The following is a 19183-nucleotide window of genomic DNA, read 5'->3' as shown; positions in this document are numbered from 1 at the left end:
CTGTCTTGGGCACTACAACACAAACCACCTTGATGAAGCCTTATGCATTTAATATTTGCTGCTTATAGTGGGACAGGTGTGCTGAGCACAGCATATCCCTTTAGCTCCACTCATGTATACTTGTAAGTAATTGGTATACATATCACCCATGGAAAATCATAACTACATTGTTATAAAACCTTTAGGAACAATACTTTTAAAATGTTCCAAATGTGCTAACAATATCCCATAAAGCAAGAGTTCAGTTAAGGGTCAGTTCAGGATAATAGTCTGGGAAGATTAGTAAACTGCTACTTGCTAATCACTGTATACAATTTTAAATGCATGCATTCATGTTTGGAATACAAAGTTGTTACTGTTTGGAGTGGGATTTCTTTTTATTTTTTACTGTGGCACATATAGGAAGTATTCCTTTCAATTTGTTCTAATTTGTTTGCTGAATCTTCACTCAGACACTGGTACTTTAAACAAAAATTATATAACCTAGTAAGACAGTGAGCAATTATTGTTAAAAATCTATTCATGATTGTACTTGTTGGTTGTCATTATCTGTAAGCAGTGAACGTAAAACTTAAATGAGCAAATGAAAGCGTCCAATTTTTGCATGAAGTATGAAATACTAAAACACATATTGTGATTCTTCAGCAGCCCAATTATATGTAGATAGAAGATCTTCTAACATGACTAGCATCTAGTATATGCTAAAAATAGGAGTCATTTTTCTATTTTGTATAATTTGCTGTATAATCTATAGTTGTCTTAAGCACTTGACTTTCATGAAGCTTCTTTGCCTTGGAAAGAGGAGCTGCATAGGTGATAAATGTGAAGTAACTTTAGTGAGCAGATAACCACCACATACTCCATACCTATTCTTCCTCAAAGAAACAGGTTGCAATCAGTGCTAGAAACTCAGCTATATAAGCTAGAGGCCAAAGGTTACAGTTGGCAAAACAAAATGTTGAGTTGCCATTTTTGGGCAAGACAACTCTAAAGGCTTTTCCTCCAAATGATTTACTGACTGTGATTGATTATCAGTTAAACATCTGGGTAGTTCAGATGATAATCTTGAGCTAGATTAAAAACTTTGAGAATTTAAGGAAGAAAAGCCACTTTATCCAGGGATCGTCCACATATATATTGGCCTATTCCTACTGCTTTATCTTAATGGTGACACAGACCATGCATAACATAAAAATATTCTTCACAACTGTGAGCAGGGCAGTAGGGTGGGGTAAGTGAAGACAAGCTACAACAGCTAGCTATAACATTGCTCACTGCTCCTGCTTAGGCTTCACAGAAAAAGCATTTTGGTTCCTGAAATCCATTGTGATTGTGCAGATAAAATATAACTGATAGAATTCTACAGGATGTGGTATTAGTGTGTGAAAACGATCAAGATCCAATGATCCCCAGACATGCACCTCAAGATAGTGATGTCAGGTGCCATCCTGGCACCCAGGGATCTTCACTTGGTTGCCGACAAGTGGCCGACAATCAGGTGCAAAATGTGCCAGGTAACAGGTTAATTTCAAACACTGGTTGAAATAGATGTACAGGGAGTGATACAGATCAAATGCACTGTCAGTAACAGCTACATCAAGTCTCTATGTGCTATGCAGGAGAACCTAGACTTTATAGATGAAAAGCGAATGAAACATAGGGAAGATGCCCTATGACTGACTGACAGACTTCATCTTCTTTCTCCCAAAGAGTGCTTTTGTGACTTGGGAGCAGAAAGACCTCTTAGCTGGTCCTTCTGAGTAGTACTACAAGATATCCAGAACTGTTTGTTCAAGTGAATGTTACAAGAAAAACTTTAACACCTCCTTCTCAAGGACCCGGTGTTCATCACAGAGACTATGGCTGTTTGTATAGCAGGAAACAGAGCCAAGACTTCCTCTGGGATATTGCTATGTGACTTCACTAAATAATAAACCTTTTTATGGAAAAGCAATGTCAAATGCTGCTATTCTTAAAACATATGTAAATAGTCCTGAAATCTAGATGTTTATTTTGGTGTGCCTGCTACCACCTGAGAATTTTGAAGTTAAAAGGCTACAGGAGCCAATTTTATCCCCCATTCCCAATATGCCTCTATATTGTATAAACATTGAACTCAACAGCTGGTTGAAATGTAGAGACTAAGAATTTTAGTTGTGAACTAGCAAAGTCTACTTTTTTAAGGATAAGAATATACAGCCTCTGACTGTTACTTGCAGCTGCTGCTAAATGACAGTCTCCTCCCCAAATTTATCCTTGAAACTGCAGGACTTTCCATGGACTACTGTAGGAATCAAAACAGTTACATGCTTGTATCACAAAAAGTAAGCTGCAAAGGGGATTTAAAGAACAGCAAACAACTTTCAAATATTTTGAGATGAATACCTGTTAGCCTCAGATGGGATCTTTCTATCCAAAAAGGACCATTCTTTAACCTTGTAAATCAAGGCACAAAAGTTACTAGCCTGCAAAGTGTTTTTGCTATGTGTGTTGGTGGCTGGCTGAGGAGGGATAGAGAGCTTGGTCCCACCTCCAGCAGCCTACTACATTTCTATCATCGTTATCATTTTATTTGTAAGGCTTCCATACTTGTCTTTCGTTTCTGGGACATTGTGCAACATTAAGATGAATGAAAGTGACTTTAATAGTATATTGCCTTGCTGTCTCTCCTTCACCCCTAGATATAATGCTTTTATAAGGACACCCCATCCTCTTACTCATTCAAAGAAATCCCCCCTCCAATAAAACCCCCAAACATTTTAACTGGTTCACAGAAAGTGTTTAATTTGAGTTAGGGCTCAGTGAATGCTTAGTCATAGAAATATGGCCCAAAAACAACAACTGTATTTTAGTGATTAGGAAAAAGAGTGGTAGTGGTAGATCAGAGCCATCAGAAATTGTGAGGCATTACAGAGGAAGACACTACATTATTTCCTCCCATTACAGTTTTATGGTAAAATTAAGAGTTAAATTTTAAACAACATTGAATACTTACAATTCCAGACAGAGGTTGGGTGCCAGTATGTGGGAATGTAGGAAGCTGCCTCATACCTTCTCAGACCATCTAGCTCAGTATTGTTTACTGTGACTGGCCATAGTTCTCTAGTATTCCAGACCTGCATCTTTCCCAGCCCTACCTGGAAATGGCAGTGATTGAACCTGGGATCCTTTGCATGCAAAGCATTTGCTCTACTACTCACCTGCTGAGTTAAAAATGAACAGAGGCAGGCTTCATCAAATGCATCCAGAACTCAAGGTCAGCAATTGCCACAGAAAGAGGAGGGAGAAATCCAGAAGAGGCAGACATCAAAAAATAAACAAGCAGGCTCCAAGAACCAACCAAGAAGGTTGCTACTCAAATCCATTTTCCGTATGCCATTGTAGCAAAGAGCCAATGGCATGGTCAGTCAGCTCTTGATAAGTAAGCATGATTACTCTTCCTTTTGCATTTTGCACACATTACAAGACAAGTCCCAGTAGCACAGCAATGCACATGACTGACTAGAGCTGTTTCCTGTCCTTCCAGTAAGAAAGAAGTGTAAATGTTTGTGAGTAATATGACTTGCTGTGAGGATCACAAAATTAATTTGGTTATGCTTTTAGGAGCTTCAGGGCTAAATGTATCATTTATCCTATATGGTAAAGCTGTGTACACTGCTAACAAAACATGATAAATTAAAAAGTTTCATCTATATATTTCATTTATATACTCATGAGTCAGACTATCTGCAGACAATACTTGCCTGTTTTTTAAATGCAAAGAGCTTCCTAATTGTGGTGCGATTTGAACTGGTAGTGTGGTTATTTGGCACGTCTTTTTGCTCTTTCTTGTGACAGTAGCATAGCATAGTAGCTTTCAATAACTTGTATTAAATAAGTTGCCTTGGTTATTTTGAAACATTCTGTTTGGTTGCAGGTGCGAGAAGATGTGCTAAATTCATTAAATAACAACTTCCTCCAAACATTAAACCAAGCATGGAATGATCATCAAACAGCAATGGTGATGATTAGAGACATTCTAATGTATATGGTAGGTAATGTCTTATTTTTCTCTCTCTCTGGAGCTAGAAGTATTTAGTCGTAAGAACAAACTTGTAGATCTTCATACACATGGAAGAACTAGACATGATAAGTTGAAATATTTAACTGATATGAATGTGGAGCATACACACACTGGAGTCCACTTTTCCTCCTCAGTAGTTTCATTGTGAAAGGTTCTTTTGGGAAGCTGAGATTGGAATAGAGGTTAACAAGATGTGCTTACATAATGAAAGAGAAAGGCTCATATATCGGCCTCCATGTGGGGCACCTGCATAATGCATTGTTCTAGATATGCGGTGGAGTAGCTACACCCATGCCTCCATGTGAAATCTGTTGCTATCATCTCTCCTGAACTAGGCTAAAGACTGCTAATGAAATGTCAAAAGATCAGGATCGATTTTTGTTGTTGTTGTTGTCATTTATCTAGTGCGCTCTTTCAGATTTCCACTTTATTCAAATACTGTTTTGAACTGAACACAGTTTTAGATGTTTTACCCTTTACATATCATGTCTTACTCTGTATGTGGACCATATTGTCACTGGAAATTTTAATTTTTAAATGGAAAGAGCAGCTACTCTTTACCTTTACAAGGAATCTTGCAAAGCACAATTTAGGATTGGGTTCTTAGATCTGATATTTCCAGTGCCATATGAAAACACTCTTCTACCGAGAGTGTTTGTATTACATTGTATTACATTTTTATGTCTGCTTTCATCTGAAGAGCTCTGAGGGTTCCCAAATAGTCTCTCTTCCAAGTTTTGACCAGGACCATTCCTGTTTAGGATTAGGTACCCTAATACCATTTTATGATTCTCTCCTCTTCCTTGCAGTCAGTGTTCTCTATTATGCATGTGTACATCTTTCATAACTCACGGGATAGATTTCTTTTTTCTTTGTATGTAGTCTGAGCTCTACTGTATTGGTCAGCTTTATCATCTTTCAAATGGCAGAAAGTGAATTATAAGTAATTGAGATTAGGGGTTGCTGAAAAAGTTTAAAACGGGGATGCAGAAAAGGGAGGCATGGGGAAGTCGTCAAAATTGGGTATAAGGAAAAAAAGGTTATGAAATTATACATGTTTATATGTTTGTTTGTTTTTGTATTGTCACTTGTAATGTGTTATAATATATGTTGGAAAATCAATAAAAATTTTATAAAAAAAATATCATCTTTCAAATGGCAAAAGTTTTGATTGCATCGATTAAGGGTATGTGTGTGTTACATGGTGATAAACACACACATGATTTGAGAGAACTTAAATGATAGTGTGTCCAATTTATTTATTTTGCCCTGATAATTGTAAGACAGTTGTTTTCTGCAATATAAACAATAACCATTTATAGTTATTTTGGTATCAGTTTTCAAGACAAAGTGCATTGGAGGTTGTTTTGGGGAGGGGGTGACTGAGGTATGCTCATGTAGCTGTAAGCAGTCTCTGGATAAACTGCATACGAGTGGTATTGTATACAAGCCTTATTATTTATATTTCAATTTTAGGACCGTGTATATGTACAACAAAATAATGTGGAAAATGTCTACAACTTGGGATTAATTATTTTTCGAGATCAAGTTGTACGTTACGGGTGTATTAGGGATCATCTACGACAGACATTGTTGGACATGATTGCAAGGGAACGGAAAGGAGAAGTTGTGGACAGGTACAACTGCAAAAAAATAGCTTTGTTATCATTCTTGCAAGATCTTTGTTTTGTGTGCATGAGTTAATCTTGCTGCTATTGCACTTTTGTTTGCATTTTTTAATTTCATTTTTAATTATTAATAGTGGGATATATTTTACAAGGCCACCAATAAAAATTCCCTGGGTGGCTAATACTGCAGTACACTATATTATCAGAATCAAGATGATAACTGAAACATTTTTTAAAAAAATACATGCCATCAATATATTCAGTATCCATTTCTTACCTTCTCTGCCACTACAGTAGCTATTTGCCTCCCCCAAATTCCTTACCATCTTAAAAACAATTTGAAACTCGATTCTATTTTGGCTGCAGGTTGCCCATTGGCATTTTATGTGCAACATTCTCCTCCTTTGGAGTGTTTAGGGAGCTTCATTCTCAACACATCTTTGCTTGTAAACAAATTGTTCTTCTGACACAGTTACAGAGTGTTACAGTGTTGGAGCTCTAGTAGCTATTAACACTTTGTTAGTAATTTAAAATGTGTACATAGTATTTCAACTTGGCCAACTCCTCATTGCTACGCAACCCTAAAGGCTGTATTCAAAGTAGTGCTGTGTCACCCATTCTGTTGGCACATGGATATCTGCTTGCACAGTGGAACTTCCCTTCTGTGTACTCCCAAATCTATTCCAGGGGTTCCCACAACACTCTGGAGTAGATATGGGATTGGCATATACTGGAGATGGGGGAAGAATTTTGTTGTTCAGGCATAAATCCTTGTGCTAATGGAATGAGTTCACTGGATATTCCCCTTAATGCTTATCAAGATACTGATATCTACAAATTTACACAGATAAGCTAGTGTGAAGTTCCTATTCCAATTTCATAATTTAGTTATTTTCCTGTACAAAATTGCATACGGACTGGTTGCTGTGACTATTAAATTATTATTATTTTCAGCTGAGGAGTTTCTAGAGATGGAGAAAGTTGTGAAATTAGGGGATTGGTGTATGTGTTTTTGTGCACTTGAACACTGAATAAGATCAGTGAGTTAAAGATGAAGTACCTAAAAATTTTCAGAAGAGCCAGTAAAGGAACTTTTATAATCTTATCTAAAATAATTGGTTCTAAACAATCTCCTTACTCAGAATAATATATAACATTTGCATACACTCTCAGTGATGCTCTTAAAGTCTGTAAAACAGGCCATTGCCTGCATATTGCAGATGGTGGTGAGGATAAGGGAAGGTATCTAATGCCACCTAGTGAATTCATGGCAGCTGGAATGATAGACTTTATGACTTCATGGTTCACGGTTCAGTCTCTTTAATAACTAATTATACCAGATCTAAATGGAGACAACCAGAAATCATTATAGCTAGGAAATCAAGCTGAGCAGCCTATCAGTTCTGAGTGAACCCGGTGTCACTATAGTCTCCAAAGAGCCCACCAAAGGAGGGATTCCTTAAACTGCCTCTTGAAGTTCAGCAGCAATACACATTTTTGTTATCTCTGCATGGGGTTAACTACTGTAATCTCAGGGGTAAGAGTGGAGAAGTCTCTTCTTTGTTCTCTTCTAATTCTTACATCCTTGACGCTGAGGGTGGAAATTGTATGAGGATGTTTTGTTGAATGACTTTGAAAATGCTACTTCTGCTAAAATATATCTAATCTCTACATCTGATTTAATATTTTGACAGAGGAGCAATCAGAAATGCTTGTCAGATGTTAATGATTCTAGGCCTTGAAGGAAGATCTGTCTATGAAGAAGATTTTGAAGCCCCATTTTTAGAGATGTCAGCAGAATTCTTTCAGGTACAAAATATGTTTCAAGTGTATGTGACGTTAACTGTTTATTGGTGTTAATCTGTTTAATGAATTTGTTTGGAATTACTTGCAAGTAATCTTTCTAATCACCCCCCCCCCCATATAAGGTTTTCAGTTGTAGATATTGACTGCTATGCTGCTTAAAGATTCACTGTCCCAAACATCCAGCAAAAATAAAATGTTATTTGGAAAATAGGAAAACGCTTGGTTATATCCAATGCTGGTTATGCATAAGCAGAATGGACTTCCACTTATGCAGTGCAACTTTGTCTTCCTCTCCTCCTCCCTGAAACGCTTTTTGTGCCCTCAAAATCTGCTCCAGCAGGTAGGGTGGTGGCCCTCCAGAGCATAATTTGGGCTGCAGTGGGAAAGAAGAAGGCGATGTCTCACACTCTCTATATATCATACAGAATCATAGAATCATAGAGTTGGAAGAGACCACAAGGGCCATCGAGTCCAACCCCCTGCCAAGCAGGAAACACCATCAGAGCACTCCTGATACAGATGGTATTCTTCTCGCACCTGGCATCTTTTCATCTCTGCTGCTTTTCAGTGGGAGCCCCCTTCCATGCATGCACTCAGATTCAAGGGAGGGGGGGTCCTTTGGAGTGGAATCCCATAAAGTGCAGGATGCTCCAATTCCAAAGAAAGATAAATATTGCTTCATCCACAGTCCACATAGAGACTGGTGCGCAGATGGTGGTGGGAGTGAATCCTAACCAATATCCACAAGGCTGTATTACTGGGTTCTAAATTAGCAAGTATCACTAATTAGGGGGCATGTTCAGAGGTGATGTAGCATAGCAGAGTTATAAATTGGGAAATTCCTACTTCAAATCCTGCCTGTGTCGTGGACATGAGGCCAAGCCCCATCCTTTATTCCTCATTGTGCATACTATAATATATGGATAATAATACAGGGTTGATGTATGGATTACATCAAGGTAATAGGTATGAAGCCTTATTTCAATTAAAAATGTTTATAGTGGGGGAGTGCATCTCTAGCAATTCTTTCAGAATATTATAGTATCACATGGCGTGCTCTGCTTTGTTCCAATACAGATGGAGAGCCAGAAGTTTTTAGCAGAAAATAGTGCTTCAGTTTATATCAAGAAAGTAGAAGCTAGAATTAATGAAGAAATAGAACGTGTGATGCACTGCCTTGATAAATCGACTGAAGAGCCAATTGTAAAAGTTGTTGAGAGAGAGCTTATTTCCAAGCATATGAAGACTATAGTGGAAATGGAGAATTCTGGTCTAGTTCACATGCTAAAAAATGGAAAAACAGAAGGTAAATCCAGATTATGCTGCTTATAGGCACTGAAGTAGTTTATAAGCATGAAGTGTACTAAATATTTCTTAATATTTATTCCTTTTTGTTAGAATATCTTAGAGATTTCTGTTGAAATATGAAGTGATATATATACTGAAAAAACAACTGTGTTTTCCATTCCCTCAGTAGCATTATTCTATCTAAAGCTGCCTAAAGAATAATTATTGTGACTAAGCTATACATACTTCCTACATGTCCAAAGATTTTGTAAGAAATGCCATTTTATTTTGGAAAACTATAATGCCTGCCCCTCATCAATGTTTACTAATGTAAACTTTTTGCTTTGCATAGTTCCATTAGCAGATTTGTATTAGTGTGTGCTGGGTATGCTTGTGATTGTAACTAATGAGTGAGATGGTAGCTCACCTGAAATGAGTTTCAGCTCAGTTCATTCCTTGCAACAGCAATAAAATGTTATGTACCTCCAAGAAACTTTTTAATAGTTTAATGTGGTATTCATGCTTGCTTATTGTGATCAACCAAATTCTAGTTAAATATAATTATATTTACCAATTCTAGTTTAAAAGCCAATGGTCACTTAGCATAACATAGCATTAGGATTCATTAGGGTTTTTAATTTGTAATCTGGCATTAGTTTTATTATATTTTGTTGTTGAATTGGACACTGTGCTGATAATTTTTTAAAATTTAAATTTTAAACATTTATAGCTCTTATATTCAAAGACACTCAATGTGCCATACTGCTGCAGCAAATCACCATAATGATTTTATTATTTAAAATAATATAGCATCCAAAAGGTGAAGAACAAAAATTAATGTAACATTTAGGACAGGTCTGTTGTGTCTGCTATTCCAGGACAGAAGGAAGAGCCTCACAATGAGACTTAATGTTAAAATATGAGTTGACAAAAATTTGAGAACACTTATTCTGTTCATCTGCTGTCTTGTGATAGAAATACCATGTTGGTGGTAGTTAATATACTTTCCCCCCATTGCAGATCTTGCTTGTATGTACAAGCTGTTCAGCCGTGTGCCGAATGGTCTTAAGACAATGTGTGAGTGTATGAGCTCCTACCTCCGAGAGCAAGGTAAAGCTCTTGTATCTGAAGAAGGAGAAGGAAAGAACCCAGTTGACTATATTCAGGTAGTTAAACCTTACATTTCTCATTTGCCCATCTTAACTGAACTTCAGATCTGGCTGCTCTTCTGCCACTGGTGGACTTGCCACAAGAAAGGGCAAACTTTGCTTGACTCCTTTCTCATCCCTGTAGAACTGACAAGACTCAAACCTTCAACATTTCTCAGGACAGACCCAAAAAAATCACCTGCAGCAGCTAAAGCAGCTAGAGTAGAAGCAAAGGAAGCCCCACACAGGAGAGTCCCTTTGTAAAGATGACACCTCTTAGCAGACAGGTGGACATCATCCTTCTAAAGCAAGTGGGGCAAGTCCCAAGAGATCACTTGTTGACAAATGGCTACACCAGCCCACTAAAACGCCACCTCAGCAATTTCAGTACTGATCTTCTTTTAAAACATCTGAAGCACCTTGGAATCCTGGGGCCCTGCCTACACACTCCTAGGCAGCATCCTCACCCAAGTCACCTTGGTCTAAGGGAAGATATTCAGGATTTCATTGAAATCGCCCAGTGGTCATTGAAATGGACTGCACTCCCAGAACCTTCCCCAAATCATGCTTCCCCAAGTGTAGAACCAGAATACAGAGCAGTGAAGAGCACTTTGCTATACGCTAGAAACCATGGCACCAAAACCCAAACTGTTGAATGTTTGAATTCTAGGAAGAGCCAGAACATGCAGCTGTCATTCACTTCACAGTCCAGTATGTGAGGCTGTTGCCTGTGACTTGGACCTCCAGGAGCAAATACAACCATAATGAAAAAGAGTTGGTGGTGGTAGTTGCAAGATGGTGCTTGAGGTTATACAGGATGCATGTGAACCCTGGTAACATCCTCTTGCTAGCTGTCCTCTGCACTTGAGAAAGAAATCTATACTTAACAATGGATTTTCTTTCCCATTTAAAATACCAGGTTCTTCTAAGCTTAACCTAATGTCAAGTAAAGTGTTCTAGACACTTTGAAGCAATGAGCAAATAGTTTTCAGTCAAATAACCTCACAATGGATGTGATTTCCATATAACATATAGTAGAAATCTGTAACATATTTGAACATTATTTGAAATAAATTAAAAAATTGTCCAGTAGCACCATAGAGACCAACTAAGTTTGTTCCGGGTATAAGCTTTCATGTGCATGCACACTTCTTCAGAAATCTGAAAGCTTATACCCAGAACAAACTTAGTTGGTCTCTAAGGTACAACTGGACAATTTTTTAATTCATTTTGACTGTGTCAGACCAACACAGCTACCTACCTGAAAATAAAAATATTCTTTATTTTTCTAAGGGTTTACTGGATTTGAAGAGTAGGTTTGATCGCTTCCTTCAAGAATCTTTCAATAACGACAGGCTCTTCAAACAAACCATTGCGGGTGACTTTGAGTATTTCCTCAACCTTAACTCTAGGTCTCCAGAGTACCTCTCATTATTTATTGATGACAAGTTAAAAAAAGGAGTCAAGGGAGTAAGTATATTTTCAGTTACAACTATCCAAATTTGTGACAAAACAGCAACATATATTTATGCAAACTTCTCTTCTATTACGTTCCTGAAAGTATACTGTTTTAACTTTCAAAATGCAATAAGCAGTGCAGTTGAGTGAACAAATTATATGTGCTTGTCAGTCTTTTGCAACTGCATGAACTATATATGTGTGTAAATAGAGAACTGAATAATTCTTGATTGACTTAACCACTGTTAGTTGTAGTTGTTTTTAGAATGATAATGCTGATAATTAGTGACATTTAAAAATGACCTATGTTAAAGGAAAGTGTTACTGGTGGCAGTGTCAGAAGTACTAACATATGTGTTCTGGTGAGTCTTGCACAGCAATACATCTTCAGCTTACAGTATGATGCTTTCAAGTTCTTTGTAGTTTAGCATGCTGACCATGTAATCAGATTGCTGCTCCCCCACCCCAGCAAAATATGTTCCCATTTAGTACTTGAACTTTTGTCCCCTAACAAGTTACTGTTGCACCAAAAACTTGAAGTCCATGCCTTCGTACATTTGAAGATATGTCTCCCATTCCCACTTAGTGTTTTATCACAGTGAATCACAGACAGTGTTATTTCATGAAGTGTGAAGCTGCCCTGAGAAGGCTGTGGCTGCCATGCTACACACTACCTGAGCAGAGCAGGATTTATTTCTCAGTAAAAATGCATTGATTGTGCTATCAGTGTTTCTTAATCATAGGATTTTGTGGGCAGAATCTCTAGCAAAGGAGATTGGTAGCATTTGGTTGAAAAATAATGTTTTTGTCTTTACAGCTAACTGAGCAAGAAGTAGAAACTATATTGGACAAGGCAATGGTTTTGTTTAGGTTTATGCAAGAGAAGGATGTTTTTGAACGATACTATAAACAGCACTTGGCAAGGAGGCTTCTAACAAACAAAAGTGTTTCAGATGACTCTGAGAAAAACATGATATCTAAGCTAAAGGTAAAGTTAGTCCCTGCAATCTTTTACTTAGTGACTGTTTCCCTTTTGTTTCTGGTTTCAGTCCAACATTCAGTTGTCATAATTTTAGCTAATGTGGGATCATTGCAGTATGCTATATTTCTAAATACTAAAGGTGCAGCAATAAAAAAATTTCATTGCCAGCAAAAGTTTATTCATACTGTTTTTAAAACTTAAAACTGCAGTATTTGGAACTGCAGTCGATTTCCTGCCAGAAAGCTTGAAAAGCAGGGTGGAGTTGAAGAGGATAGAATAAAGCAGGTAATGTCAATTTTCCCTGTTCACGGATTTTCTGGAACCCCTGGTGCATGGCAAAAGGTTCCTCCTCATTCTCCATCTAAGCTATAGTCCTCTTCCTTATTTTCACAACAAAGTGAATACTTACCTGCTAGTCCTTCTTGGAGAAGGATTGAAAAACACCCCACCCTAACCTTCCAATCCATCTTTTCCTCTTCTTTACCCTGCTAAAAAAAGCACTTCATATGATGTGCTTCTTTGGATAGTACAGCTGGAACTAAACTGGGATTTTAAGAATGCACCTGGGAAGGAATTTCTAATTTTTAAATTCAAAATCATTTACATCCTGCTTTTCCTCTTAAGACATACACAAATAGAAAAAACAGGGGTTCAAGCCAGGATACAAAGACATGTGACTTTGTATGCTGACCTGAACCCCTGTTTTTTCTATTTGTGTATGTTTGTTTATACTTGTGGGTTCTTTATTTTTGTGTTTCCTCTTAAGACAGAGTGGTATTTAATAAAAACATAAACCCAACAATATAAAACAATAGGAGATAGCACGTCATTCAGAATACCTTGGAAGGCTTTAAAGCCTGGTTCAAAAGTTGTAACTTTCCTCCTAAACATAAAGAATAAGGAAGACATATTTTGTTATATTTTTAAAAAGATTGGGACAGCAGGTTCTTCTGTTCATTTACAGAACAACTTTTGTCCCCCCTACAAAACCTGGTGTAGTAGTAATAGTAATAATATTATTAATAATAATAATAATAATAATAATATATTTATACCCTGCCCATCAACCATTAAAATCATGGCATACTTTTGCATTAATAGCTCAACATTTTGTGGTAAACGTTTTGGGATGTTTTCTACTGTTGGAACTGATGTTTGGAATCAAGCAGAATGTGTTTCACTTTTTCATATCTTTAACAAGTTCAAACATATTCTCTATATTTTGTAATGTTCTGGTTCCAAGTATATGGCCTAAAAATATATATATACAATGGGATATATAATTTTAAATGAATTGTTTTCTTCTTTTTTATAGACTGAATGTGGATGTCAGTTCACATCAAAACTGGAAGGAATGTTCAGGGATATGAGCATCTCAAACACAACAATGGATGAATTTAGGCAACATCTACAGGCAACAGGGGTAAGAAGCTAACTGCTTGATCTGAACACTAATTTCAGTTATTCTAACAAAGTTTTTGACTGAAACGCCCTTCTGAATAAAATACTGCTTTTTATTTAATTATTTTTAAATTATTTTAGAATAATGGGTTATCTTTTTGCAAGCTAGCAGCCAAAGCAGTTTAACAATTAAAGAAAACCAGTAAAGTATTCAGCACTGTAAAATACAAAGCAGCAGCAAGATAAAACAGCAACATGTGAACTCAAATGAAGAGAGCAGCCAGTAAATAAATTAGTATTTTTTCCACCAGAAAACTAACTCTGCTACCCAAAAAGCCACTGAATCTTAAATAGGTCAACTACAGAAAAATAGTACAGTCTTTGTGGGGTTCCTGAAATATGCAATAATGGTTGCAGGTGGGAACCTTTCTTCTTGGGAAAAGTGTTCAAAAACTGGAGTACAACCAGAGAAAACATCATCTTCCTGGGATCAGGCAGAGGTGCCAAGAGAATGGCTTCCAGTTAAGGTTATAGTTGTTGACTATATTCAGAGGGCAGGAAGCAGTCTTTCTGATAACCAGAGTATTAGGACAGGAGTGGGGAACTATTTTTCTATTAAGGGCTGTTGACCTACAGAAAAAAGTCTATAGTGGAGCACATACCAGAGTGAATTCTTGTATTGCTAAGTGGGTTGTTTTACAGGTTCTTAATTATATTCTAAAAAATAGATAGATAGATAGATAGATAGATAGATAGATAGATAGATAGTACTGCCTAGGAAGATGGTTCTGGGATATTACCCTCTTAAGCTCTGGCTACTCAGGTTGGGATCCATTGCTTAACAGGAGCAATATAACCATCCCTGCAGAGAGAAGCAGGTAAAAGCTGTTTGACACTGGAACGAACTTCCTCGGGAGGTTGTGGACTCTCCTTCCTTGGAGGTTTTTCAGCAGAAGTAACTCCTCCCAAATATTGCTAGCGGGTGGGAGTGTCTTACCTTTTATGCTATTCTCAGCACAGAGCAGCTGTGCTACCCATTACTTCGGTGGTAAAGAGTCCTTAGAAAAGTTGGGAGGCTGATGAAATTAAGTAGGGGGCTGTAGGTTCCCTGCTTTTAGTTTGGGGCTTTGAAGGTTAAAACCAACACATTGAGCTGCATCTAGAAACAAACTAGGAATCACTGGAGTTAAGAAGCAGTGCAATATTCTCACAGTGCCAAGCTCCTGTCAGCAGCGTTGCTGCTGTCTTCCAAACCAGCTGAAGTTTCTAATCACTTTTCAAAGGCAACCCCAAATATAACACAGTATTTGATTCAAAAGTCACACACTTCTGTAGGAAAAAATATGTCCAAACTTCCAGTCAGGACTCCACTACCACTTCCTGAGGCAAGGGATTAATCCTTGGTGTCTTTGCACCTTGCTCTGCCTGCAATAAAGTCTCCTTGGGAAATGGGTACATTCTGTAAATAAATCCTTCCTCTGTCTAAATCCTCTTTATTCCAATTACAGGCACTTAGAAGAATAATATATTCATCATTAATTCCCCAGTTTGGGAGTGAGTCATTTTGTGTCCCTGCTGTTTTTCTTGGATGTAGTAGCCATTTCTCAGGTTTCCTCTGGGGAACTGTAGATCTCTTTGGGCTCTTTCAACAAGCACAGAAAGTACCATCAAAAATTGGATGCCCATTTAAATAATTTCATCATTCTTTTGCCTGCAATTGGAACACAACTTAAATTCTTTAACAAATCAGATAGAACAACAATTCAATAAATTTTATATTGTTCCTGGGTAATTACCCAGCATTTGTTAAAATCATTGAACACTTTTGCATTTATAAACTGACATTGATTCAGATTTCAGTGTAGACAGAGTTATGAAAGTATATGAACTGACTTTACCTTGATTTTTCATTTTATCAGCATTTAATTTTGTATTCAGTTAACTGACTTTAAATACATATGTGAATGGAATTGAACTGATTTTGTGTTGGTTCTTTGCTTTGTGTATGCAATTTCAGCTATTCCTCTTCTGCCCTGCTCTGTTTATAGTTTTGGATCATTGTTTTTTCTTTCCCATTTGTTCTCTAGTAATTAGACACGACTGATTTCCCTCCTGCCACTTGCTCCCTAAGGGAAGCAGCAGCAGAGAGAGAGCTGTGCTGGGCATTATTACGACAAGCTGCATATATAACTCTTTCGTTCTCTTTTATATTAAGGACAGAGACCTGTACTCAGGTCTAAAAAGTTATTTGTCCATTTGCTATAAATTCAGCAGCTTTGTATGTATTGTGCATATTGAGGAGGAAAATTTGAATTTTCCTTTATGTAATTTATTTTGCAATTTTACCATTGTACATTGGTAAAGGGGTGTGTGAGGGCTCTGTGCAGGAAGGCAACAGAGGAGAGGAAGCTGGTGGTGAGAATTGAAAGAAGAGGAATATGAGTTAAGTTCAGTTACAGGGGCTTAGGCTGGGATTCAGTAAGGGATGAAGTATTGGAAAAGGGAAAGACCAACATCACTACCGCAGCTTGCAAAGCAAAGTGTGGCAGACGGTGAGAGCTGCAAAACTGGCAATGCCAGCCCTAGGAAGCAAGATTTATGTGGTGGTGAGTAGGTGAAGGGTTTGAAGGAGGAAAAGATTGTCGGGTGATTGCTTTCTGGGTGCTGGAGCAAGAAAAGGGGAAACAACAAATTGGGATCAGATGAGAGAGGATAGTGCGTGGGATAATCCTAGGAGTGACCACCAAAAAACTGAGGATTGTATACAAATGGATAAACTGGATGTGAGACTCTTTGGCGGATGAATTATGAGGCCAGTGCTTTATTCTGGTTCCCACAGAATCATGGGGCTTCCTTTTTTTTTAAGGACAAAGGAAAACAGAGACACGCAGTACACAGGGATTTCCTTCATCACCCATCCCCACCAGCACCTGCTAGCTTTGGGATCTTGTAGCTCTAACACTAAAAGGGAGATGGTGTGATCCCAACAAGAGAAGCCATCTTCAGGACAGCCATGTTTTCATTGCATAGTACTAATGGCAATTCTGCCTTCTGAGTTCCACAAAAGTTCAATATTTGTAGCATTGCACTGTAGAAATTGTAACATTTGTGAGGCAGTAAATTGATGGCCAGTTAGAGCCCTTTCTAGAATACAGTGGTACCTCGGGTTACATACGCTTCAGGTTACATACGCTTCAGGTTACAGACTCCGCTAACCCAGAAATAGTATTTCAGGTTAAGAACTTTGCTTAGGATAAGAACAGAAATCGTGCCCCAGTGGCAGCAGGAGGCCCCATTAGCTAAAGTGGTGCTTCAGGTTAAGAACAGTTTCAGGTTAAGAACAGTCCTCCGGAACGAATTAAGTACTTAACCTGAGGTACCACTGTATGTGCTACTTTTTGATTGAAGAAACATTTTGAATCTTAAAAACAAAATCTGTTAACTGAACTGCTTCACCAGCAGGTGGCACACACCTGCTTTTTGTTATTAAAATAATGAAATATAATTAAACTTCTGGCAGTATTTCTGTGAGCGCTGTGACCTTTTGTAGTTCATGCATTAAAAAAATAAAAGCATCTGTGTCATCAGAGTTTTAATTTTCAGAACTCTGTAACAGCTTAGCTCATTGGATCAAATTGACTTTTGTTACCTGATATTAGGACCTATTGATAACATCATTTTAAGGACTGTTTGGTTAAAGGCCAAAATAAATGACCTGTAAAATCGGGCTAGTAGCTGAGAGGGCATATTTAAATTGGGGAAACGGTGCAAGGAAAGGGTTGAACCTCCCCCTCCCTCCAACCTCAGGATCATATTGCAGTTGTCCCCCCCACCTCCACCCCCATATCATTTCTAAATAAATTAGAGATTGCTTACATCTCCCATCTTTCAATGTCTCATCTACGTAGGCTCTCAAATTATAATTTGGTAGCATGTCAAAACAAATACTGTACTGGAATTATAATTAGATCAGAATATTGACTGTAAAACCTAAGCTTGTTTATATTAAAAAAAAAGTATTAAGAATATAAAGAGCCCTGCTGGATCAAACCAAGGACGCAACTGCTTCCAATAGTGCCCTCCCCTCCCCCCCCCATGCTCCCAAAGGGAGCATGAAGGTATTAGGCTTCCTCTATTCTTAGTCCTCAGCTTCTTGAACTCAAAGCTATGCTGCCTCAAAATCGAGGCCTCTGAATATGTTTAACTATCCTGGCATATGAAACAATTAACAATTAATTTCAATAACTATTTAAAGAATATTTAATTTCAGTAACATGCCAAATATTAAGCAATTGTCAGAAGATCAAAGCACCTGCAGAATGAGTGTACTGATAGATGTAAACAGTAAATAAAAGACTTAGCAGTCTTGAAAAGTGGCAGCAGTAATATGAAACAGAGAAAGTGCTGATATGCATAAATGTAGTTCTGTTAATCTCAGCCAACATGGGGACAGCATAAGTGATCCTCAGATCATTTCCCCCTCCATCCCCCAAATAATCCATGCCAAGGGTTTTCATATGCTTTTCCATATGCGTGCACTCTCTCTCTCTCTGCACTATACACACACAACACACACACACGTGTGTGTGTTGAACTGATGGGAATTGTGGTTCAGAGGGCAAAGGGTTCCTCACATTAGTTCTATGATTTCCTCAGTTAGCCTTTGCAGCAGTTCAGAATAGCAACTTTTTATGATCGGATAAGCACTTTCTCTCTGTTTTGGCCTTGGGTAAATCCTTCAGTTCATGCCTGTCTTGGCCTCCATCTGGTTAAGTACCTATAGAATGTACACTACATCCTTCTACTACTACTTTCACTACATCCTTCCCTGACACTCTCCTCCCACCAGAAAACCTCTCGATTATCTCCATGTGTCTGGGTTGCCCTCCTATACCCTTCTGCATTTCATAGAAAGTGTAAAGTCTCCTGCTTCCACCTAAGGCTCACTTTGCACATACAAGTTTTTCTGCTGTACCCTACACCCTTGAATACCAGCTTCTAATTAGTTTGTTTAATGAAATTAAGGCAGCCACTTCTATCTTGAATAGCAAGCTATGTTATTTCCTGCCATGTGGAAGACAAAACAACAACAACAAATGTTTGTCTTTGTATTCATGCAGGTCTCATTAGGTGGTGTTGATCTGACAGTGCGGGTTCTCACAACAGGCTACTGGCCTACTCAGTCGGCCACACCAAAGTGCAACATTCCCCCAGCCCCCAGACATGCTTTTGAAATATTTAGGAGGTAAGGAATGGTTAAGATTATTTGTGTGAATGGTTAGTGGAATGATGTGTTTTTTAAAAAAGAAAGAAGATACAGCTAATGGCCAGATAATCTGCATGCATTAAATGCTTCTTTATATGCATGCAGTTGAAGCTTGCTTGCCATGTTATCAGTCACAAAGTAGTA

General features: G+C 37.9%; 1 protein-coding gene across 4 annotated transcripts in view; it reads left to right on the top strand.

Annotated features, from left to right (window-relative positions):
* CUL3 (cullin 3) overlaps nucleotides 1-19183 on the top strand; it is a 50292-nt gene that overhangs the window by 26198 nt on the left and 4911 nt on the right. For all 4 annotated transcript variants that reach the window (XM_053390042.1, XM_053390045.1, XM_053390043.1 and 1 more), the window contains exons 3-11: nucleotides 3917-4030; nucleotides 5540-5700; nucleotides 7386-7500; nucleotides 8575-8803; nucleotides 9805-9950; nucleotides 11226-11402; nucleotides 12208-12378; nucleotides 13688-13795; nucleotides 18894-19018. In XM_053390042.1, coding sequence (XP_053246017.1) covers nucleotides 3917-4030; nucleotides 5540-5700; nucleotides 7386-7500; nucleotides 8575-8803; nucleotides 9805-9950; nucleotides 11226-11402; nucleotides 12208-12378; nucleotides 13688-13795; nucleotides 18894-19018 — 1346 coding nt within the window. The remainder of the gene's footprint in view (nucleotides 1-3916; nucleotides 4031-5539; nucleotides 5701-7385; nucleotides 7501-8574; nucleotides 8804-9804; nucleotides 9951-11225; nucleotides 11403-12207; nucleotides 12379-13687; nucleotides 13796-18893; nucleotides 19019-19183) is intronic.

Source organism: Podarcis raffonei, chromosome 5 (genome assembly GCF_027172205.1).
Source record: "Podarcis raffonei isolate rPodRaf1 chromosome 5, rPodRaf1.pri, whole genome shotgun sequence".
Classification (NCBI taxonomy): Eukaryota; Metazoa; Chordata; class Lepidosauria; order Squamata; family Lacertidae; genus Podarcis; species Podarcis raffonei.
Note: the sequence above shows the minus strand (reverse complement) of the source record. Positions and strands in the feature narration are given on the sequence as shown.